The sequence below is a fragment of the Lingula anatina genome, chromosome 8 (assembly GCF_051362555.1).
Source record: "Lingula anatina isolate TDL-2025a chromosome 8, LinAna3.0, whole genome shotgun sequence".
Lineage (NCBI taxonomy): Eukaryota > Metazoa > Brachiopoda > Lingulata > Lingulida > Lingulidae > Lingula > Lingula anatina.
The window spans coordinates 12,793,385-12,818,614 of NC_141774.1; the positions used below are offsets into that span (position 1 = coordinate 12,793,385).

Consider the following 25,230-nt stretch of genomic DNA (forward strand, 5'->3'; position numbering starts at 1 on the left):
CCTGTGTCGCAATATATCCAATATCCGCATTTTATAACTTGACATTGGCTGATAGAGATTATACATAAAGGCTTTATTATAATACAGGAGCACCAGTTGCATTCAAATGAAGGCAGCTGTCAGGATTATCTGATATACAATAGTCAGGGATATACTGCACAGTGGTGCAAATGCACTCTGCCTTTTCTGTGATGTTGTCAGAAAGATTTAGGATTTGATGTGGATTTTATGTATCTGCAGAGTCAGCTGCACTATAAGAAAGTATTTAAAGGTAGGTTGGCAATGACCTGAATGGTTTGACAGCCACATTTTGACTTCAGGTAACTATTAATGTGTAGTGGAATGAATTGAGACTGTACTTAAAGGCAGCCCTTTAATGTATGTTGCCTGTTCACTTTTTGTGTTGACAGTTTTATGTTCATATAAATTTACACCTGACATTGTAATTATATATATTTGGGGAAAAATGTAGGAATTCACGTTTTTAACTATGCTGTAAATAATAAGGCAGTCCTTAAAGGTAGATTGCTGAGGTCTGATATAGTGTGATAGTCATGTCTTTAATTCTGCTCACAGTTTAAGTGAATCAAGAAGACTTGAGATGTTGTTTTAGCTGTACTTAGAAGCTTAAAGCCAGGTATAGGTAGCTACTAGTCACTGACCTATTTGTGGTGACATCTTTATGCTGTCTGTTAATTGCCACCTGACATATCTTAACACACTGTGTCATAAAGATTTAAAGGTTAAAAGTAAAAGTATTGTTTATTGTCTGACTGCTTGGATAAATCATCAGACTTCACAGTTTGTATCTGATCTGTATGGATCTATTCAATCATGAGGGGATCTTGATCACCTCCCCGGGGATAATACAACACCTGGGTCATTTATGTTGAAGTACATGTTTTAATTTGGTAGGTTGTCGGTTGTCAGCAAAGGTAGTTTTTATTTCATTTATTTATTTATTTATTTATTTGTTTTATCTAATTTTTTTAATCTGATAGCTTCTGATAGCTGACATCATGTGACAGAATGGTTTGGGATTGAGAGGTGACAACAATGATTAGATAATTATGTTATTAAATGAGTCATCAAAAGTGTATTGAACTATATTTGGACACGGTGGTTTGTTGGCATTTTGTTGCTGAGAAAGATTTAGACCAGTGTCAAAACCAATGAGAATATTAAACCCTTGAAGGATTGCACTGGAATGATAAGTGGATGGAGTTTAACATTTAGAAGGCTTGCTAACAGGCAGTGGAGGTTGAAATATTGGTGCAGTGTCATAAACTTTTACCTTCTGTTACTTCCTGTTGAAGTTAAAACTAAAACATATTTTGTTGAAACTGTGCAGAACGTGCCCTGACCCCTGCAGTGACCCAGCTATTGTATAATAGGGACTTCAAAGATAACAGCAGCCCAGGTAGAGGTGGACTACACAGGGTTCTTGGGGTGAGTGTTTACCTTTAACATGTGCGTGAGAGTGTACTTACAGGTAAAGTGTAAAATGGTTACTGTTATTTTGTATACAAGGTAGGATTATGAAATGTCGGTGTGCTTGGCTTTTGGTTATATGGTAAAATGGTTCTTTCATGATATAGAATATTATATTTGTAGAGATCATACCTATTCATGAATGACACATGAAAAAAAATGGTAATTTCTGTAGCACCAGCATAACTATGTAGTATATATTAACAAGTACTTGTATTGCAATTAAAGAAGTATAGGTTCTCTGAGTGGAAGTATATATATATATATGTATGTATGTATGTATGTATGTATGTATGTATTGCTAGGTATGCCTTTCTTTCAAAACGCTGTGACCCTAAGTGGCTTGAAAAAATGTGGTGTAAAGTTCACCGCACTTGTCCTTCACTTGTATAACAAAGATGCTTCTTAATTGCTATTAATATCTGCTTGTAAAGTATAAAAGATCGTCTAGAGTCTGAAGTCCACCAGTACTTATTGTGCCTTTGTTCTTGTGTGAGAAACAAGGCTGTATGTTTTCATATATATCTGGTTATGCAGAGAAGTATGGTATTGTCTTCCATTTCATCATGTGCAATGCCCATAATTATAGGTACGTACTTGCATGACAAAGATCTTAATTAGTGATAGCATTTGTTTGTGAATTACTTATAAAAATACAATAAGATTTATAGTTTAACCACACTTTTTACCCATGCTGTTCCCTAGGCTAGTACTAGCACAGAGAGAGCTCCTACTTTTGGTTGTTATTTTGTAAAGTTCTGTGATATGTGTTAATGAATGACATATGAGGATATGATCATTTCTGTAGGACCTGCACACTTGCAGTATCAATACTAGTGTATACTTGTAATAGGATTAAGTACAGGCTCTATAAGCATGAATGCCTGATGATGAATATTCACCATTTTCTGCAAATTTTAACTGCCGTGGTCACGGTGAATGCCATTTAATTTAAAAGTAGGCTAATGTAAAATGTATTTTGGCTCCTGAATGTAGAATGGAGGACACAAAGCTTTTGTTGTCGTAGCTGTCTCTGATTTATGTGGTGTGAGATAAGATTTGTAGTCTTAAATGGAAGCCATGACGGAGAGAATATAAAGGTAGGCTGTCTTTTTTCATCAGATTTTAACTGTGATGAAAAATCATATTGTTCCTGCCATACAGCTTTCAGTTTGTCATTAAGTTTTGCTGGTTTGAATGTTTAAAAATCGTAAATTGGCATTTTAAGACATGGTCTGCAGCAGGTATTTTGTTAAGAATTGACTATAAGTGTGGTTAGCGATTCTTTCCCTCCCCTCTCTTTCTCTTTCACCCACCTCTCTCTCTCCTCCCCCCTCTCCTCTCTCTCTCTCTCTCTCTCTCTCTCTCTCCTCTCTCTCTCTTCTCTCCCTCTCTCTCTCTCTCTCTCTCTCTCTCAGCAAGTGCCGGTGTGTGTCCCACAAAATTATAACAGGATCTGTCAGTCAGATCTCTAACAAATATAACCATTAAAAATGAATGGAGGTTCACATGCTGAGTGGTTTTAACTATTCCATGTAGGAGTTAAAGTGAACCAGATGTGGACAGAGCCACCATATTGTGAAGTTGAACAGGTAAATGTACAGGTAACAGGAGTCGCTCATCCAATTAAGCTGTATATGGCTTTTACTCAGTAAATTCAAACAACATGAATGTAATGATTTTCCAGGGAAAAAAAATGTTTGATTCATAATTGTAGGATGTTTGGTTTTTCAGAAGTTTTAAGAAATTAGTTCTCCTTGCATTAGAAAGCACATTGTTGTGAGTGTCTCATAAAGATGAATTTTGAACATTTTGATATTAAAAATTCGGGTTATTCGAAAACTTAGATATTTACCATAGCAGTGGCTGGAAAGGTCAGTGCCATAGTTTTAGCCTTATTTGATAAGCTTAAACTAAATCAGATTATCACTTTTAACTAACAGAGATGACTGTTGCATGTCAGTTTTAGCCAAATGATCCACATCATTTAATTTAGTTGAGAGAAATATTTCGTATTTTCCTGTTTTAAGCCAGATTGATCCTTGATGTAGTTCATGGTTTTACTGTTGCTCTATTTAAAATTGTCTATTAAAGTATTTGGTTAGAAAGAATTCTATTCAAGAGTGTTTTAATAGGAATGGAAAAGCTTGGTGTGTGGAGTGTCATCATAGCATATATCTGCCTACAACAGAATTGAAATAGAGAGAGAGAGATATCCCAGACTTCAGCTCTCTATAACCGTCATGTTAATCACACAGTCATAGAATTGAATGTGTATTTTTCATTCACTACAAATGTGTCCAGTTGACTTATGAATTAAGGGTACTATGTAGAAAGTGACGTTAATTAAACTAGTATCAAGTAGAAGGACATTCACATAATGATGGCTACTGTTATGTCATAAGACTATAAACAGTCTGTGGCAGGTAAGTTAAAATTTGACTAGGAGAAATAATATCATCAGGCATGTTATGCAGTCAAAGTTAAGTGAAAGATTCTTCAAACTGCTGCTAAAACATAGTTATCACCACTCCAATAATTCACAAGATGCCTTTCAACAAGGCTGGATGGATTGGTAGTATTTCTTCTTCTTCTTCTTCTTCTTATTATTATCAGTATTATTATTATCTATTATTATGATTCTACTGGAAAGAAAGATCTGTGGATAACATTGCTACAGTATGTTTCCCTTAGGTATCCTGAACCCTGAAAGATTTATATTTCATTTCACAAATGTTTCATTTTCACCCTGGCATCATAGATATTGCATCATATGCCTCATCGTATAATGAGTAATAGGATATGAGGTGCAATAAATATCAAATAAAAAACATCAAATTGTCATGAAAAGTGAATGTCATGAAAGTGACTGCTTGTTTGTAATGTGAAATAGGACAATATATTGTATGCCAGAACATGTTTATTTTAGAGGTGGAGACCAGTTAGACTGCTTGGTTGGGATAAGATAAGAAATTTTATCAGAGGCATGAATGTAAGGTAGTGAATTGATGTTTTTTTTTCCTGCCTGCCTTAAAAGCAGCCTTGTAATAAAACAAACCTACTTGTTTTCTGATTTAGAAGACTATAGATTGTAATTGTGGCTGCTCAATAGGCCTATATTTACTATTTGTAGTACCTTAAACATGGTAAATACTTTTTTCTTGTTTTTCCTCAGAGGATGTTGACAGGTTTTTTCATAGGGCACTTAAGTCATTACGATAATTATGGAGCATTCTCTAAGTAGAATGTTTCAGAAAAAATTTATCGATCCCATTTACTTTGCTGTCTACCTGTTATTTCTGAAATTTCATCCTAGTTGAAAAGGCAAATGTTCACGGTTTATTGTCTTAATTTATAGGTGTGTTTCCACAAGGCATTGTTTAGACCATAAATGGGTTAAACTGTAAGAAGTGAGTTTTTCCGCCTTATGATGATAAACACATTAAAAAGGTATTTATTTCTTCACAGACTTTTTCTGTAATTATAAGAAAATAGTTCAGTATAGTCATCATACCACTTTCGGGGTTATTTAATGTCAAAGACTCCAATCCCTGATTCAGATTTTATAATTAGAAGAAAATGGCTCAATTTATCTACGTATCAGTTTTGTACCTAAGACAGTTTCCAGCCTTATTCTTAATTACCAACATTAATGCAGCCAAACCGCAAGGTTTTGAATTTAATGGAAATGAAGAGAGAAAGTGCCCCAGTGGAGTCGTTTTCTGGTTTGGTGAAATGTCTGAAATGGAATTAATATACCCAAGGAAGATAGAATTGATTTTATATTTGATTAAAATGGAAACTACAATTTCAAAGCATTCCCTCAAGGACCAGTATGTTTATAAGCACACCTTATTTGAAAGTCAAATATCTCTGTACATAAGAAAGAATTGCCTATTGTTTCTCAAATTAAATGGTTTTATAAAATTATGGACCAAGTACCTGCAAGCTGTGACATACAAGATGATTGCAGTTAGAAAAGAGATGAGTTCACAAGTTGATTGAAATAAGAGTGCATCTTAACTGTAATTTCAAAATAAAGCAGAAGAGAGGTGATATTGCTATTCGCAATTCGCGACGCTTTCAAGTTACAGGGCCCTGGGCATCCCAGGGTCTTTATAATTAACCCGGGTGGGGTAGGGGGGTATGGCTGTGTTATATACCATTGTCTTATGGGACAAAAAGGTGCCATCTGCCCTTTTTTTTTTTTTTTTTCAGTGTTCTTGGGACTGTGCTCCATGTGTTTAGTGATATAAAACTGTCAGTTTTACATGCAGAATACAATAATTTCAGTGGAATCAAATGAAGAAAGAATATCCATTGATTGCCAAATATCGTAGAAAAAAAAAACTGAAGTCTTGTAAGATTGGTTTAATAGTAAAATGAAGGGAGATTAGTCGCAGGTGGAATTCTGTAACACTTTCAGACATTGTTTGGTATATTTTAATTGTTTATTTTGTAATAGAATTATGATATTGATACACTTATACCTTGGGGTCACATTGTGTCACTGCATGTGAATAAATAATGGACATTGACTTTAAGACCTTCACAGCATTTATCCTGGCATTCAAGTCTTCCCTACTGTAAACATAAACCATTGTAACAATATTATAATAGTAACTCTATTGCTATATTGTTTATTGTGTTGGTACATATATTATATCAGTAGACGCCATTGACTTTTTGACTTCAGAATTCAATGACCTTTTCATGTTAATGACCTTGGCCTTGACCTCTGTGCATGACTCTTGACCTCTTGGAAAGGTCAATATTACATTTCTCCAGTGGGCAGTGAGTGGTAGTTTAAAGGAAAGGACTGCTGGTAAAAACATAAAGTGAAGTGCTAGATGCAGGCATGTGTGGTCTTTATTATGAGGCAGAGAGAAGTTTGAGCAACATTATGCAGGTATATTAGGCTTTGGCATTGGGTCAAAGTTAGGTAGTCGTTTGCCTATCATCTGTCTAACTCGGGTTATGATGATAGATTACAGGAATTGATATTTATCTCCCTCTTTGTTATCTCTCACAAAGGTGTATTATATTCTTTCTTTGATAATTATTTTATTCATGTATGTTATGACATACTAATGTGTAATTATGTTAATTTTTGTACCCCACCCTCTCCCTTCTCTCTCTCTCTCTCTCTCTCTCTCTCTCTCATAACCACCAGGTGCCATGACAGGTCTCCGTATAGTTGACTCATTCTGGTACATAATGAGTCACAGAGTTTGTCCTCGTCATTGAGTGTCTAGACTAATTGATATTATCCCTCTTTAGTGGAATTAAAGCTGAGGACACGGCAGTTAGCGAGGTCCTCTTTGTATTCCAGTCTTCATTGTGTGTGGTGTTGGATCAGTTTCAGTGGGACAATGGCGTGACTGCTTCTGATTACCTCTGTGTGTGCGTGTATCCTGGAGGATATATTATATGTATATAAGCTGTAATGCTCATGTCATGTAAGATGTTTGGAGCACAGGTATGGTGAATGTTTAAAGGTATAATAACTCTTTGTATGAGACCTATATTCCACAATAAAAACCTTGTGAATAACTCATAGAAATATAATATATTCTGTTTTACCACAAAAACAGCAGTTATAGCTTTTATTCTGATATTTGAACTTGTCTTTAGACCACGTGACCTCCATTGATGTCTATACTCTGTTAAAATCTCTTAAGAGATTTTAACAAAAAACCAAACTTTTTAGAAAAAAACCAGGGACTAACTTTGAATGTAAAAATGGATTCATTAACCATTGGTAAGTATGGAAAAATTGTTGTTTACTCCAGGAAAATTCATTTTTTGGCCGAAACGAAGAGTTATTATTGCTTTAACTGTGATCAGGCCCGTAGCCAGGGGGGGTTCGGGGGGTTCGAAAGAACCGCCCCTTTTGCTGGAAAAGGTCCATTCTGAGTAAAATTTGATCTAGGTACGTGAAGTTTTATGGAAAAAGGTCCACTTTTTTAGAAAAAGAACCCCCCTTTTGAAATTGCTGGCTACGGGCCTGGTGATTAAACACAGACGTGAGACATGTTTAGATAACATCATGAAAACATACACGTTTAGCACAGATTGACTGGCATACAGACATAAGAGAAGCACACAAAAGTGAGAGGTGAACACCGTGTACACGTACACAACCAGTATGCTCACATACACAGATACACAGAGAGACTCACATGAGCTTGTAGGCACGGACGTGAATTTACGCGTTCGTGCAGGCTCAAACAACAAACTGACACATACACATTGATACACCTGATGGTGGTCTGTGCATAAACAAGCAAACATTTGTACACACTATCAGATAGAGAGCGAAATAGAGAAAAAACACGGAGAGAGGTGGAGAAAATTGGAGTGAGAGAGATACAGAGAGAAAGACAGACTTGGCTTATTCCAAACAATATATAAGTCTCGCAATAAAGTATACAAAAAATGTTGAAAGATAAAAGTAACCCGCAGGTGAATAATAATAATGAAGTGTGTCTAGTATTACATGTGCATATCGTTATAACTGTCCAGTTGATGGGGAAGTAACATGCAGTTGAGTAGAGTGGTAAACCATGCAGAGGCAGTCGGTGGGACAAAATAGAGATTAGGATAGCTCATTGCGATTAGACACGAAATGATAATGATAAAAAATACATAGTAAGTTAGGCAGTTATAATAATTGGACTGAGTAGACAGGTGTTAGGGCCACAAACTCTGGGATGACAGCAGGCGGGACAGGGAAGACAGGCCCGTAGCCAGCAATTTCAAAAGGGGGGTTCTTTTTCTGAAAAAGTGGACCTTTTTCCATAAAAACTCCATGTACCTAGATCAAATTTTACTCAGAGTGGACCTTTTCCTAGCAAAAAGGGCGGTTCTTTCGAACCCCCTGAACCCCCCTGGCTACGGGACTGGAAGAGATTGAGGCAGCTTTCTCTGTTTTGAAATAATAAAATAATTATGACATAATCTGCTCAGATCATTTGCCACTGTTGCCAGTCAAAAGTGGCCTGTAAATCCACCTTTTTGTCTGGTACTGATTTGGTTGTAAAGACTGCGGGGTTATCAGCTCTAAACATGTACTAGTATAGACATACATGTACTTAACACATTCTCTATAATTTCACCTTTATACTCTTAGTAGTTTTATATGAGAAGTAATATTGAAATATATATAGATGTTCTAAATTTAGGTTTTTATTCCTCTGAGGTTGTTGTGACTTAAGATTAATGTTGTTGATGAAGGTGTCATATGTATAATATTTTACTGATTTTTCTTAAGGTGTTAATTGCCAATGAAATTCCACATTTCTTATTTGGCTAAAATATAATCAATTCATTTGCCTACAAAAAATTTCATTTTAGATTGAATGGAGCATACAATTTTTTTATGATTTTTCAATATTTTAACATTTAATTGTTGATACCAGCTTGTTGGATTTACAAAGTAGCAATATTATCTAATTCATGCTCAAGTTCTGTAAGTTCAGTTAAGAAGGCTTAAGACTGCAAAAACTAATCAATCTTTCATAAACATGAGAAACATCTAATTGAATTACAGGATGTGGTTTCCTGCAACAGACATCAAACCAAAGTGAGAAACCTATTTTCTCTCATAATATATCATATATTATATACATTTCCTTGCTTTAATCCTTTGTCGTCTGCTCCATTTCCAGATTTCCCAGAAAAATACCAAGATCTAATTTGATTTGAGGAAATAACACCAGAGGACAGTACTGGAGTTCACCAACAGAGGGCACTGCTGAATTTCACCACCAGGTGTCACCACGCTATAACTCTATATCTACAAGTGAATCCCTTGAGTGGATTTTGCAGGAAATCTTTGCCAAAAACACAGATATTTTGCTTTGTACAAGAAGGATAGAAAGGACATGATACATAATGGATTAAGACTTAAATGAATTAAGGAAGACTGGTCGAGCAAAGGGTTAACAAGAATTGTCTTACAGGTAAGAAGTTGTGTAAATGTGATTATGCAAGATATTAAATAATTTAATGTAACAGGAATTAGTTGATTTAAAATGACTTATTTGAAGGCATTTAATTGCATCCATAAAACCCATGACAGTTTATTATCTGTTTTTATTACATGAGTTATATTTCCTAGTGCCAAGTCTTGCATTGTATAATATTATGATTGAAAGCACCACAATTTCTGAGGATAAGATGTTGGAAGTAATCAACTTTTCTCCACAAACTCATTTTTCAGTTACACACTTTTTGAAATTGCATATACAGTCAGCATATATAAGGATTCACATCTCTCATCTTTCTGTGTTTTTATATTGATAACAATGTGGATTTCTTTTGATTTGACTTTGCAGTTAAATGGTATTATATGTTGACCCAAAAGCTTAGGCACGCATGCACACAAATGCCGAATATCAGGTATTACTTAAAACTAATCCATTTTGAAATGTTATCAAAATGCACTTTGTGTCTGGAGTGGCTAATTAATCTGGAAGTTGTTGCGCTATTTTCTGAAGTTTCTTACTTTTTGTTGCTGTTTTCTTTCTTTTTGTTGGAGTTCTTCATGGTCTGTGGAACTCCTTGTTATGCAGGTAGGATAAGATGTAGAAAATTTATTGCATCAGGATTTATAGATATAAAGGAAGTAAATTTGTCAGATTGGAGGAAAAAATGTCTGATTGGAGGGAGAAAATGTTCTCGATCAATGGAAGGTGCGTTTGCGTGATTACTTTGGAGTGGAAAGGGAAATAAATGTACATGATTGATGGAAAATGAGGCAATTAGGAGCTCAAGTGTACTAAATTTTCTTTAGATAAAAAGCATGTGTTCTTTCATGTTGAGACATCATTGCCTAACACAAGCAGGGGAGAAGATATTACAATTTAATCTCAGTTTTTGAATCAATGGATTGTGGCTTTGAGTGCATCTGAGATGTGGAGCTCTTTTGATTAACTTAAAAAAAACATCAGGTGCTGCTTTCAGAAAGCTGCTGCAGATTTTTAAGACCAAACTTTGAGTTTTCTTAATGACATATAACATAATGACATATAAGATAATTGAGCAGTATCTTAGAATGAGATATTTCCTCTCAACTCTTATTTATTTAATTGTCTGTGTATGTCATACACACACATATGTAAAATTAGTACTGTAGAGAGTCCGTAAAATTTATCTGTAAACATTTTAGTGGTCAACAGAGTTGAAAGTAAAGTATTAAATGGAATATTGTGCCTATTGTGCATGGCTGTTGTTATGGACAGATACTTTTAATTATATAAATGTGCATATTCTTATACAATCGTATGTAACTCTATATTCAGCCAGATGTTTTGAAATCACATCAGATCGACTAGTTTCCATGTTCTGGAGCATCAAATACCCAGCTAAATGGATTTTCTTTCAATTCTATTTATAAATTCTCATTTCATTAGACTCTCTAATCGCTGTCTAGACTGGGGGAGCTGTATTTGTGTATTGGACTGAGTAAATTGAACATCAACACCACAGAAATGTGGCTTAGAGCATCCTGTACATGCCTAATAGGAATCCCATACACTTCTTATTATTATTGTACTAGAAAGCAGTTTGCACAGTTAGTCATGACTTGCACTGTACTACATGATTTTAGTCCATGCTGAGTTGTGGTCCCCCCCTGCGCCACCACCACCACCATGAATCATGAAAGAGGGGGAAGACTACATAGACAAGTGTTGTATTCCCCCTCCCCTGATCACTAACACCCAGTGTCAATGTTAAATCCACTCTTTCTTGTACTAGTCTAATAAGTGTTCATCCAGAAAATTCATTCATGACCTTCATCATTGAGATTTTTTTTTTTTTTTTTTTTTTTAATAACAACCTAACTCAAAAAGTTATGGACAGTTATTATCAAAATTTTCATGATAAGTCAGAAATGGGTGAACTTAAAATCAGTTAGGTTTGGTGATGCATTAATTGATGAATTAATAATGATTTGGGCTGCTTTGGGAAGAGTTTTCACTCTCTTGAGTGCTTTTCAAGTTCATTCATTCATTCAATCATTCATTCATTCTTCCTAGTAAACAAGACCTGAGTCACAGTTTATCTGGTTTATGAAGCCATTGTCTGCACCAGTCTGTGGTGTAACATTGAGTGCGATGACCTCATTCTCTCCCTCCGAGTCTTTGTTTCTTAGCACACAGTGTATACAGTTATTAAGTAGTAAATTAAATGGAATGTGGTGCCTAATTTTCACCAAGAAGTGCAAGGCTGATGTTAAGGACAGGTAGTTTGAATTATTTCAATGTACATGTTCATATACAATCTGATGTAACTCGGCCAATATCCAGCCATCTGTTTCAAAAGTCTTTGTTTGTTAGTACACAATGTATTGTGTGCTGCAGTGTATCCCCTGCAAGGACAACAAAGCCCGAGTATTGTGGGGATATTTGTGTGCTATTGTGTTAGTGTAACGTCGTAATATTTGTACCTGGCCTCAGATTCATGCTGGTGCCAGAACATGGTACAGACACCAGCTGTTTTGTGTGAGTAAACTTATGTAAGAGAGTAAATTTTACTACAAGCAGAGATGTTATTGAATTTTCTAAAAGGGTGCTGTATGACTGGAGTTGGTTGTATGAAAATATTGGGAGTTTTCGTCCACTTTGAGCAGGTATAAATCAGTTATAGCTCACTATGTCAAAGTGAAGTGTTGGTATTGTCGTTTCTTCACGTGTTTTAGCAGGTAAGGTTGTGTGTACAGTGTCAGATCTGAAGTTAATATATAATATGTGTGTGTGTGTCTGTGTGTGTGTGTGTGTTTTGTGTGTGTGTGTGTGTGTGTGTGTGTGTGAGTGAGTGAGAGAGAGAGAGAGAGAAGGAAAAATGAGAGAGTGTGGATGTGAGAGAGAAAAAGAGAGGGAGGAGGCTTATGTGTTTGTCTCCTTGAAGGAAAGGTTACTATCATAGTTACTTCTAGATCACCCATAAAACCTTAATTGATTAAAGAATGCAGTATATTCAATCTACAGTGCTGATGTGTGTGTGTCTGTATGTGTATGTCACTGTAAGCTGAGGCAGCTTATGGTAACTGCTCATTCCCTCCATAAAACCTTAATTTTAAATACGCTAAGGCACTTTCATTCTGCAGTGCAGATGCTTGAAATCCATTTATTTCCAGCATACAATGCAGGATATTGAGTTGTTCAATAATCTCTGAGCCCCCTGCTGTTCTTCACCCTGGTATTCAAAGGTTTCTGGAGAACGACCTATGCATGCTGTTAATAGAAAATAGTTTCCAGTAGTCTCTGTATCTCAGGGTGTATTATTAATGAACCACATTAGAGCGCATTCAGAACAGATGATCAGATAACTGATCCGTGGACTAAATATGGCCGACCCCACCTAAAAGCAGCACTGCTTCATCCTCTGATGGTCTCCCCACCTCTACACGCGCCATTGATCAGATTAAATCTCAGCTCCGAGGTTTAAATGCAAGGCTCCTACAACGACAGGGTGTGTGGCACAGGGAGGCCATCAGGGATGTAGTCAGCGCTGCTTTTAAGTGAGTTGGCTATGTTTAGTCCGCGGGTCTTTTAGTCCAAGGATCAGCTTGCTCTGAATACCCTCTTAGATAATATCCCAAGTTTCAAAAATTATTGGATAGGTTGTTAAGTTAAATAACAACCAAAGGCAAAAAAATATATATTCCTTCTTGGCAGAGGCAACCGGATGAAATTAATATGGCTAGGGTTCAAACTACAGCGAGTACAGTAAGCTGATGAAAATTGATTGGAAACAAGCTTTTTAAATTAGCGACCTAACTACAGGCTGTGATTATCATTAGGCTCTAGTTCAGTTGATTAAGACTTCGTCCTGTTTTGAGATATTTGCAAGACTACATTTCCCTTTGTCCTACTCTCTTTGAAAGAATTTTTTTTTTAACATTTACCCCAGATCATTTCTTTGAGTTTGGTGTGATATTCATGAGATGAATAGATTTTAAATTAACTAGACTTGGTTGTTTTTTTAGGTGATATAAAGTGATACTTGATTTTTGCATTTGCTTTAGTACAGTACAAATTATCCTGGTAAAACAGTTTTAGGAAGAAGTTTAGTCATTTGGATTGAATTGATTTTGTTTCCTTTTGTCTCATGTTGTATGAAAAAATTATGGATGATAAAAATTATATAATAAAGTATAGTATGAAGTATAAGGACATTTTAAGTGTAACAGCTTGAAATTGATATAGCTTTAAATATTTTTTTACTAAATTATTAGGTCTTCTTTTACTAAGATTAAGCTGTAGATAGCTCAGATTTGTTGCAGAAAAAAAAATTTAAAATTGTCTAATGACCTAACTTGCAATGGCTCATTTACTCATTGAAAAAAGAAAAAAAATTGTAATCAGTTGATCTTCTCAGCAGTATGGAGCATATTGAAATAGCATCCCCATTAAGCAATTCAGCTAGGAGTTTGATGTCATGGTTTAAAGAACATATTAAATGGGTTCTATTTATAGAAAATCACTTTCTAGTTGCGATCATTTTTCACTGCTGCAGGAAACCTTAACAACTATATTAGCATGTTGTTGTGTTCACTGTCAGACTACGATATTCTGGAGAAAGGGTGAATGATGTCGTCAGAGGAAAATGTAACAAACAGAACAATGGAATGTCTCACAATATACTGTAATGACTCGGATCTTTTCAATATGGAAAATTATGCATCTTAGAGAGAGAGATTTTTTAAAGTCATAGATTCTTAAAAATAGCTTATTCTTTTTGAGTGGTAGAAACGAAACTGATTAACAGGCTACCTAATAGTTCTATTGTATGCAGACAAAGCACCACAGATGCTACACAGAAATAAGTTTTAAATAATTTTAAAATTATGTATCTTGAAAATTGTTAGTTTTTCCTCATTGAAAAGATTGAGCCATTACAGAATATAGTCTGTAGTGTTAACACTGGTTCTTTGAAAAAAGAAGGTAAGATAAAAACTGGACTGGTCAGTAAAATTGTGTAAAATCTCTTTGGTTCCTGGTCACTGGTTTTCCTTTCAGCCAATAGTTTCTCAACCCCTGGTGCCTCTTTTGGGTAAGAAAGTTTTTGGCAGTAACTGTTTAAGGATGTGATGATAAAGTTTTTTGAGGATATTTTGTTCCAACTCATTCACACCTTTGCAAGGAGTTTTTTAATGGTATTTCTTGTACATTGAAATATCTTGTTATATGGACGTGATGGTAAAACTTGGAATTTTTCTTCTTTGCCTTGTAACCAGGACTTTAGGGGGCCTTCCTACAGCACTTGAAGTGGGGCCCACTCCCAATTAATAGATCCACCCAAACCTGTGGGGACTCTTGCCAAATGCAATCAGATTAACTCTATTTTCGTTTTGAGAGGGCCAAATGCACACAAAAGTATATTTACTCCCTGCCTGCTTGAGGATGCTTGTCATGCAGTTAATCTAATTGCATTCATCTATTTTAATCTTCTATCAAAATCTACATATAATTATAGTTTTATTGGGAATGGACCCTTAGGCTGTATAACAGGGGTTCGAAAGCAATTTTGCTATACTTAAATTTCAATTTTACCAGGTGAAGTCCATAACTTTTTGTGCTACAGTAGTTTAAAGTTAGTTATTTCTTTCATGTAATTGAGAGCGTTAAAAACCAATAGTGACTATGTTTTAAAGCAATTGGTTTGAAAGATATGCGTTTTGGGGAAAGGTTGTCTCAAATGCTTTGGTATTTAACTGATTAGAACAAGAAGTTACTTTGCATCAAAGGTTTCTTCAAGAGAAACAAGATTTTTTGAGACTTTGGAATAGATAAGATTCTGAATGTCAACTTTAAAGAGATTGTGGCACATGGGCTCACTTTTTCAGGTAGTTTCTGCACTGGCACTATACCTGTAAAAGTAGTGACAGATTCACTGACATACTAGTACATGTAAGACCTTCGTCTACATTCTGTCTCAACTTCAGACATAGAATGAAAGATAAAGTATACCATTATTATTATTATTATTATTATTTATTTTTTTATTTTTTTATTATTATTATTTTTTTTTTTTTTTGCAATAGGTAATACAAATCAACAGCAATTGAATTATAGGAGAAATAATTCAGAGGATCTCCTTATTAATGCATTATTATAGCTATGTGCTCATTTTTCCCTTTGGTATTAATTTTAGAATCCTACTGCCAGACTTTCTAAGAACCTTTCAAGTAGAAACCTGAACCACATGAAAGCATCTGCAGTGAACAATATTTCCACATTGGTTGGAAAATCAGACTCGGTGCGTCATTGCCTCAAGGAACGGCAATATTTTGAGTGCTAGAGAACTGGAGCAGGAAATAAGTTCTCTCTAAATCACCTAATCAGCGGCATCAGGCAATGCATTCTGAAAGAGCTCTAAATTGCCATCGTTATCTCACAGTGCACTTGATGATGAATGATCACGAAAAGTCAGCTTGGGTCACAGGAGACTATTGACTTGATCACCAGACAAAGTGGCTTCTTCAGCTTTGGTCATATTCATTATAAAAACACCGTGGATCTTATGACATCAACAGTATCAAGAACAACACCGAGATAGCACTGTTTGTCACTGAACAGTGTAGCAGGCTTCATTCTGTTTGTCTGTGGAGACTAGAAAGTAAAAGTAACAGTCCATTGTAATGTAATTTACAGAAACATATCCTGGAGAGGAGTGGGTTTCAGCACCATTTACCAGGGAATTGTGAAACTAATGAAGACTTGACATGGAGAGATAATATATACCACATAGACTAGAAATCCATGCTGCCTTTTGTGACACTTCATTTTCTACATATATTTATCAACGTAGCACATCCTGGGGATTATATAATTGGACATTGTGAGTGGCAGGATTTTTTTCCTGATGGTGATAGGATTGTATCCTACTGTTGATAGGATTAAACTCTGCTGATAACAGGATTATATCCTGCAGGACATAGGATCATGACTTATCTGTGATAGGAATAAATCCTACGAGTAGTAGGATTATACTGCGCTGACGCCGGAATATATATCACATATCAGACATATAAGACATAACACAGAAGCCTACGTGTCATAGAGAGGAGCATTACATGTAATAGCAGATGCCAATATGTAATGTATTAATTCTGCTGAATTGTGTTCTGTTACATTAACCGGGACATAATGTGAAGCTTGATGTGTTTAAAACTCATGGCACAGACGTCATTTTCATTATATTTTCCCATTGCCTGCCCACTGGGATGAGTACTCACCACTGTACCAAACTGGAATTGTGTGTAGCAGTTAGCTGTTCTGTACATGCAATTCCAGAATCTTGATTAAACTGCTGTATTGGTTGGTCCTGGAGGCAACTTAACCAGATACTGTTACACAATCACACAGGAAATTTTCTCCTGTACTCGTTTATTCTCAGGGCTACAGACAGATATTGGGAAATCTTTTAAGTCTTAGAACGCCGTCCATGTCTTCAGATTACGCGTCAGGAAGTGTAACGTTTGCTCTGCGGGCCACCCAATCGATGAAAATGCGAAGGCGACTGAGTTTACCAATAATTAGGTAACAGTTTGTGGTCTTATATACCCCCCCCCCCAGGCAACAGCGCTTGATTTTGTATTGATGTCTGAACATGCTTAACATAATTTATCTCTAACTTTCACATGTATTATTATAGCAATTTATTGTTAATTTGAAGTAAAGCTACCCACATGTTTAACTAAATTTTTGTACATATAAAAATACTTTGGCTTTGCTAAATTATCTATTTCAACCTGGTATAAAACAGTTTATAAAGCATAAGGATAGCACTCTTTTTTATATTGATTTTATAATTTTTTACTTTATACAGTCTTTTTTCTTTCAGATAGGTACTTGAATGTTTTGTGTGTACATGTGAAATATTTGTGTACTGTCATCATCAGTGTGGTAGTGGGAACGGTTGTTGGAAGTTTTGAATTGAGAGAGGGAATATGTGTGTTTATGCATGCTCGCACATGTGCGTATGTCTTCACTTTTGGAATCTATGTTGGTCTTTTCCATGTGGGTCATAAATATTTAACTGTGTGTGGATCATATAGTTTAAAACTTGAAGTTTGGTGCGTGCATCAAGATTGTGTGTTTAAAGGATTTTGACTGTGAACTTTTATCATGAGTAGGGTACGTAGTGAAGGAGAGAAAATGAAGCAAAAATGAAAAAAGAAATTACTAGTACATGTATGGTTGATTGTGTTATGCAGCATGTCATACTTGTTCAATCAGTTTTCAGTTGTTTGTGATATGTGTGCACAGTGGAGAAAACACTTATCTTAGAAGCATTTATCTTGTCCATGTTACATATTTCAAGATCAGTTTACAATAATCTTTGTCTCCGTTTAGGGAAAGTTTTATGAGTCTAAGATCAATATTGCTGTGTGCTGTTTAATTAAGAGATGATAGATGACATTTTGTGGGGCATGGAGTGCTATCTGGGTCATTTGATGAGAGACAAAACAGTCAGTTTTAACACACGAAATCAAAGATGCAGTTTGCGTGTGTACATGTGGGTTTATGATGTTGTATGTGCATATGATATGTTTGTCAGTCTGTTCAGTGGTTTTTGTGATGATGTTGACACCTCTAATTATATTTGCTTTCATTATGCTTTTATAGAATAATTTTATGAAATAGTTGCTTTACCAATATAATGCAATAATTTGATAATGATAAACATCGTAAATGTTGAAATTCATGTACTAAAAAATATTTCTCGCTATTTCAGGAAAAAATCAGATGCAGTTAAGCCTCCTCTCAAACGAAAGAAAAGTCCGCTTACTTTGAAGAAGTCTGGGGAGACAGCCAGTAATGGGGGGTCGGGAGGCAGCGGGGTCGCAGTCAATAGGCCGAGATCTGTTAGTGCTGGCGCTAACACTCTGGCTGCCACTTTACCCACTGAAGAGGGCGCCACTCTTAGCCAAGAAGAGCTACAGACGGTAGGAGAGGTGAGATTGTATTTCTTTGATGTTCACTGTTTTTCATTTTATTTTTGTTTTATTTTCTTTTGAACCCTGATGGTGGTACATTATTTATTCTTAAACCACTATTGGAAACATCGTATGCTTGATATTTTGGTGTCTGGCGTGGGTGGTTAATTGGTGAAATCTTTAATTCCAACATACTGTGAAAATTTGCCATAAGATACTGTAACGAAAAAAACAAAAAAAAAAGATGATGATTGTTTCTGAGGATGTGTGTGAGATTGTCATCATACAAGTGTTTGTTGATTTATTTATTGATATATTTATTTTAATTTGATTTAATGTTATTCTTATTTACAGGACAGCACTGTCTCTTCAGCCAATGGAGGATCAGAGTCCGGCTGGGATGATACGGACACGGCGGCGGGTGACGTGGACCCACATCGCACAAAGGCTGCCTGCGAGCACCTGCAGCATAAGATACAGAAAACTAAAGACTTAATTAAGGGAGAACAGGGAGCAAAAGAAAGTAAGAGATTGTGGGAAATTTGGATGATTTTTTTTTTAATTCAGCATAGAAGTTTGACAAAATTAAATAGTTTAAGAAAAACGCGAAGTGAAAAAAAGTCAGAACCATGGAAAGAGCTTGTGGGAAAATTGGATGATATGAACATGATATTTTATTTATTTCCAGAGAATGTAAATGAATACCTCAAACTCGCCTCTGGTGCCGACAAGCAACAGGTTCAGCGGATAAAAACGGTCTTCGAGAAGAAGAACCAGAAATCAGCACAAAGTATTGCGCAGTTGCAAAAGAAACTGGAAAGTTATCAACGGAAACTTAAAGACGTTGAGACCTATGGGGTGTCTGCTCACAAACCCGCCAAGGAAGTGCTGCGTGATATGGGACAGGGAATAAAGTAGGCACTCTGTGACACTGAGCACTTGTTCGAAAAAAAAAATAGATTTGTAGACTTAGCATAGGACTACAAAAAGCTTGTTGTCTGTGAGTTTTGTTGGGAAATTTGTCCTTCAGGGTCTCTACGACACTTGTATTGTGCAGTATTACAGAGTTCATGGAACATGTAAAACGACACTATAGGATATTTTGTATCTTTCAGATTTTGATAGTAACCATAAGGATTTTTTTTAATGTAATATGATTAATTTTTTACCATTTTAGAAATGTGGGAGGCAACATTAAAACAGGCCTAACAGGATTTTCTGGGTAGGTAGTCCACATCATGAAAAATCCTCCCATGTTTTATTTTTCAAAGTTCCGTTATGTTTGGCTAATATTGCTATAAAATGATTTTCTTTGTCAAATTGTTTTGAAAATATGATGTTATTTTGAGTGTTTATCCATTTCAGAGGTGTCGCCAGCAACATAAGGGGTGCTACAGAGTAAGTGATTATTTTCCTAATTATTAGTTGGGAGTCGGATATGATCTGTCGTTTAGTTGAGATAAATAGCATTAAATATGTACTTTGTTCTCACCGAAATAGCCAAAACAATACCCAGAATTTCATGAAGATTGAATCCGATATAATTCTTCATGCGTATGTTTATGTCAAGTTTTTCTTGATTTGCTGCACAATAAATATCCTTTGCTATTGTTTTCAGTGCCATTGTGTCCAAACCCAGGTCGTTTGCACATTTAATAAAAAATAAATTTGGAAGTGCTGACAACATAGATACCCTCAGTAAGTTGGGTAAGTGGCCCTCTAGGGGGCTGCATGTTTTCTAGCAGTGTTTCATATTTCTGTTTGCTTATAACAATAAAACTTAACACATTGAAGCAAGCTATGTTGTTAACCACTAGTTATGGGCTATTGACCTATAGAAATGGTGTTGGGCTAGAAAAAAATACAGTTTTTTCAAAGTTTGTTGACCAATATGCAGCAGGGGGGAAAATTAAGGGGTTGTGGGTAGTTTTTCCAACCTCCAAAAGTTTTATCTCCGTACAAGTATTTTAACCCAGACTTACATATTTTGAAGCCTGCTCATTTGGGTAAGAAGCTAAGGACCCATTCCCATAGACACCATCAATCTAAGTAGATCGATCCAACTGTGCAGGGACCCTCCCTGAGTGCAATCATTTTGACAGATTTATGCGCCATCTTCTGGGGTAAAGTAAAGTTGAGGACAACCAGTGATTATACAAGTACATTGGAATCTAGAGGTGATGTGTCTTTTATTTAAGCTGATTGCAATAAGCAAGAGTCCCCACAGAGTTGAATCGATCTACATAGACTGATGGTTTCTCCGGGAATGGGGTTTTAGACTTAGTTGTTGGGTAAAAACTGGTTCTTTTCAAGTACATTCATTTGATTTTTGAGTTCATTTTTAAAATTTTTCTTTACAGAAAATATAGAAGAAGGTGTACGCGGCCATGAGGTCGGGAAGGAATATCATGGAAGTGGAACGCTACCAAGCAGGTATTGTAAAACATTTGAGCCATTCAACTCTCTAGTTTCCCGTTTTTATGTTCATTTATTCATTTTCTAGCTAATTATAACATGTGTTAAGGCTAATCAACCAAGAAATCACACAAAGATTGTAAACTGTACTTAGTCCTAAGAAGAGCTCACTTTCGCCATGTCAAATCAACGTAAAATTTGAGTCTTGTAAAAGAAAGTGATGTATTTAACCATACAAAAATATAACTTAAATCTTAACATTATGTGGTCAGTTTCAAGTACCGGTCAGATGAAGAGGACGCGTCCAGTATTGCCAGCAGTTCGGGACCAAGTGGTATCCAGAGTGGAAGCAGTCCCAAACGGTCAGGGCAACTGGACATTGCACCGCCCGAGCCAGTGGACCTGGAGCCGCTGAGGCAGGACATCCAGGAAATGAGAGAGACCCAAGACAGGCTGCATGAGATGCTGGAGTCTTTGAAGGTGGGTGCTGTCTTGTATTGGTTAAAAACGCCGACTATTTATGAGGTCATTGTGACCTGCTGTCTCCTGTTGCATTAAGTGCCACCTACTGGTGGGTCATATTGGATAAAATGCCACCTAGAGAAGAGATCATTGTGACCTTGTTAAAATTGGGATTTCTTTCATGAAAACTCCTATGGCTATTAACTTAGCACCTGTTTGATGCTTCCTAATATTTTAATCTCCAGTGTGAATACCATTTTGAACGCCTCATTGGGATTAAGTAACTTCTTATTCAACCTGCAGAGCATTAATATCACACAACTTGAGATATCCAAACAGCCTATTGGAGAAGAAAAGTATAATTAAAGTTGTAAAATTTCAAGAAGTCAAAAAAAAAATTGGATGGGCACATGACAGGTTTTACAGGGCAGATTATACTTTTAGTCATAATATGTTTAACAGTGAAAGAGAATGATTGAATCAGGAATCAAGCTCAGAGTGATTGTGATATTCCAGGACACGATGCAGAGTGAGAGGTACGAGTTGATGAAAAGTTTATCAGAAGAGAACAAATATCGGCAAGACCGACTGGAAGAGGCCATTAATGACCTGTCGGAGCTTCACCAGCACGAAATAACAAATTTAAAACAGGTAACATTCACTCCACTCAGATGGATAATTCCTAAGCGCAGATTGCCTTTAATTTTTATGTACAGACACAGATGTGTCTGTACATATAGCCGTCATCTGCGTCTGTCGTCGTCGTTGCCGTCGTCGCCGTGCAATTTTACTGATAACACCATAAGTGGAACACTGTTTTTTCTTTTGGCTTGAAACTTACAGAACTGATGAATATTCATAATACGCAGGTCAAGTTCGAAAATCAGCATGATCGGGTCTCTTATAGGGAATTTATGCTGTTTTTTCACTTTTTTCAGCATATATGCAGCACCGATAACACGATAAGTGGAAAACTGTTTTACCTTTTGGCTTGAAACTTACAGAACTGATGAATATTTATAATACTCAGGTCAAGTTCGAAAATCAGCATGATTGGGTCATTTTTAGTGAATTTAGGCTATTTTTCTCTTTTTTCAGCATATATACAGCACCGATAACACCATAAATGGAAAACCATTTTACCTTTTGGCTTGTTTGCATCTTTATTTTCTGTTTTTTGTCTGTACATTTGACAGCTTTGCTGCCTTGTTTTTAACTGATATAAATGTGTATTTAAAATTTTATAAACATAGATAGTTTTTCCCTCAGGTATTGATGTTTTAAATGTTATTTGGTTTAAACAGAAAGGCATGTTTGCCCTGACTCAATTAATGCCAGTGCCACTGTTAAATAGTGTAAGTGCACATGTTAAAATCTTCAATATTCTTAAATAAAAAAGTACCATAACATGTAATGTTCCCATTATTAAGGCTCGCCATTAGCAAGGTGAAAGGTTTGCAGCAACAAGTTTGCCAGAGTTTGCAAAAATGCTGCTAATTTGCAGCAATATTTCAGCAAATTTGCAGCAGGCCTGATATTTGGCTAAGGGCATTGCTTTCTTTTATTTCCATAACTGTCGGGGTCAGTGTTCAGTATCTTCAAATAAAAGCTTTGTATTTGTAGGAAATTTCCAGTATGGAAGAAAAAATGGAGTACCAGTTAGAGGAGAGAACCAGAGACATGCAGGAGATGCTGGAGAGTTGTCAGACAAGGGTAAGATCAGGAAACAATTGTGTTAGGAGAGATATAGAATTGTGTTAGGAGGGATTGTGCTGGAGGAGACGTGGTGGAACAATTGCAGTTGTGTTAGGAGAGGTATTGAATTGTGTTAGGTGAGATTGTGCTGGAGAAGACATGATGGAACATATTTTTGTATATTTAGGACAGATTCGAATTGTTTACATTTGTTATTCTATTGTTGATTAGACATTACACAGTATAATCAATCATGTTGAATACTGTCTTATTAGCAACACTGTATGAGGTTCTTCAAAAAAGGCTTAACTTCAACTAATGAATCAGTTAGGAAGATTACACATAATTATCTTACTTTTTATCAGGCAAGAGACTGTTCATACTGGAATATAGACCTTTTATATCCCAGGGCTTTTTCTAAGCCCAGTTCACCAATAAAGAACTTTATTATCCAAAAGATGACCTCTTGCCTGTTGATTCAAATATGCAATTAAGAATTCAGCATGTGATTTGTTTTCTCTCATTATATCAGATGGCCCGATTGGAGTTAAAACAAGTTTCCATTATTGAAGATAATGTTAGTATATATCAGAAGTGGTTGATGTTACTTTTACATTGCTTTGAGTGAGACTGGAGGGGCAAAAAGGCATGTGCGTGTGTGTGGGGGGGGGGGGAGGGGGGATGATGACAGTTTTCTTGTAGCGTGTATCAGGGCCAAAATTTAGTGTTGGGGGTAGGGGGGATAGAGGGTGCTGGATTTACTTGGATATTTCATGTCATTTGATATCTAACATTAAAACTTTTTAAAATTGTTTTCAAAAATTAATACAAGAGATTGCCACTTTGCCATTCTAATACTTTTTATCTGTTGTTGATTGAGTTAAGAAGTTTGGTTTGTATTTATGTTGTTAAAATAAAACAATAGTGGCTGAAACATAATGCTGCAAACATCATTGGTTTAAATTTTTGTTGGATTGATGTTGTTTTAAATAACTAACCCTAGTGAATGACACCATAAAATTCTGCAAATGCATGTTTCTTATTCCAAAAAACCAACTTTGTTTGTTTGATGCCAGAGATTATTAATGAAAAATCCCTTAATATGTTTCCAAGGTTTTTATGTTGAATATTTCATGACAAATCACCCAAAACTGTCTCTTGCCTGAATATAAAGTTGATTCCAACCCTAAGCCAGATGTTGTTTCTATTATTAAAGAAAAAAAAAAAACTTCCAGCAATGCCTTAGAGATACTACTGTACTTAGGTGACTCAAAACAAAAACGAGTTATAATATTTCAAGGAATTAAAAAAACTGAAACCCACAGCTAATAAGGTTTCAAGCTTTCTTTCTGAGAACTTTTTGCCATTACCTAGAGCTTTGATGAGTGGAAATGCAATATGATATTTAAATCTGAAGTAACTTGATTTTTTGAGTTTGAGCTGTTGGTTTTCTGAAATAAATCCAAGTTTTAATTGTAAGACCATATTCACAACCAAAGTTGATCCGCAGACTAACAGATCGAAAGATTGAAAGCTTGCAGCACAGTCGCAACAGGGGATCTATTCAGTGTATATTAGGGGTTTATGCTGCAAGCTTTCAAGTGGGTCAGCCTTATTTGATCTGGGTATCTGTAAGTAGGGTTAATTTGTTCTGAATGCCCCCTAACAGTGGTTTTGAGATTATATTATTGTAGCTCTGAGGTTATTCTCTGTAGATATCAAAGATGGAGCTGCAGCAGCAACAGCAACAGTTGATCTCCATGGAGGGGGTGGAGAATGCCAACGCCAGGGCACTCATCACGAAACTCATCAATGTTGTTCTGGCAGTTTTAGCTGTGATTCTAGTCCTGGTGTCCACTATTGCCAACTTACTCATGCCATTCTTGACCACAAAGTAAGTACTCATTGCCAACTTACTCATGCCATTCTTGACCACAAAGTAAGTACTCATTGCCAACTTACTCATGCCATTCTTGACCACAAAGTAAGTACACATTACCAACTTACTCATGCCATTCTTGACCACAAAGTAAGTACTCATCACCAACTTACTCATGCCATTCTTGACCACAAAGTAAGTACTCATCACCAACTTACTCATGCCATTCTTGACCACAAAGTAAGTACTCATCACCAACTTACTCATGCCATTCTTGACCACAAAGTAAGTACTCATTACCAACTTACTCATGCCATTCATGACCACAAAGTAAGTA

The 25,230-nt window shown here is 35.9% G+C and overlaps 1 protein-coding gene across 7 annotated transcripts in view; it reads left to right on the top strand.

Annotated features, from left to right (window-relative positions):
- Window positions 1-25,230, top strand: part of LOC147760370 (transmembrane and coiled-coil domains protein 1-like) — a 70,393-nt gene that overhangs the window by 41,460 nt on the left and 3,703 nt on the right. For 2 of the 7 annotated variants that reach the window (XM_087018980.1, XM_087018974.1), the window contains exons 4-14: window positions 18,241-18,460; window positions 18,797-18,965; window positions 19,131-19,356; window positions 19,620-19,664; window positions 19,808-19,840; window positions 20,061-20,149; window positions 20,803-20,875; window positions 21,130-21,337; window positions 21,836-21,970; window positions 22,943-23,032; window positions 24,730-24,908. In XM_087018980.1, coding sequence (XP_086875106.1) covers window positions 18,241-18,460; window positions 18,797-18,965; window positions 19,131-19,356; window positions 19,620-19,664; window positions 19,808-19,840; window positions 20,061-20,149; window positions 20,803-20,875; window positions 21,130-21,337; window positions 21,836-21,970; window positions 22,943-23,032; window positions 24,730-24,908 — 1,467 coding nt within the window. Of the gene's footprint in view, window positions 1-1,188; window positions 1,450-9,161; window positions 9,456-15,654; window positions 17,043-18,240; window positions 18,461-18,796; window positions 18,966-19,130; window positions 19,357-19,619; window positions 19,665-19,807; window positions 19,841-20,060; window positions 20,150-20,802; window positions 20,876-21,129; window positions 21,338-21,835; window positions 21,971-22,942; window positions 23,033-24,729; window positions 24,909-25,230 lie in introns of those variants that run through there. The other 5 variants (XM_087018978.1, XM_087018979.1, XM_087018975.1 and 2 more) reach the window with 5 other exon arrangements.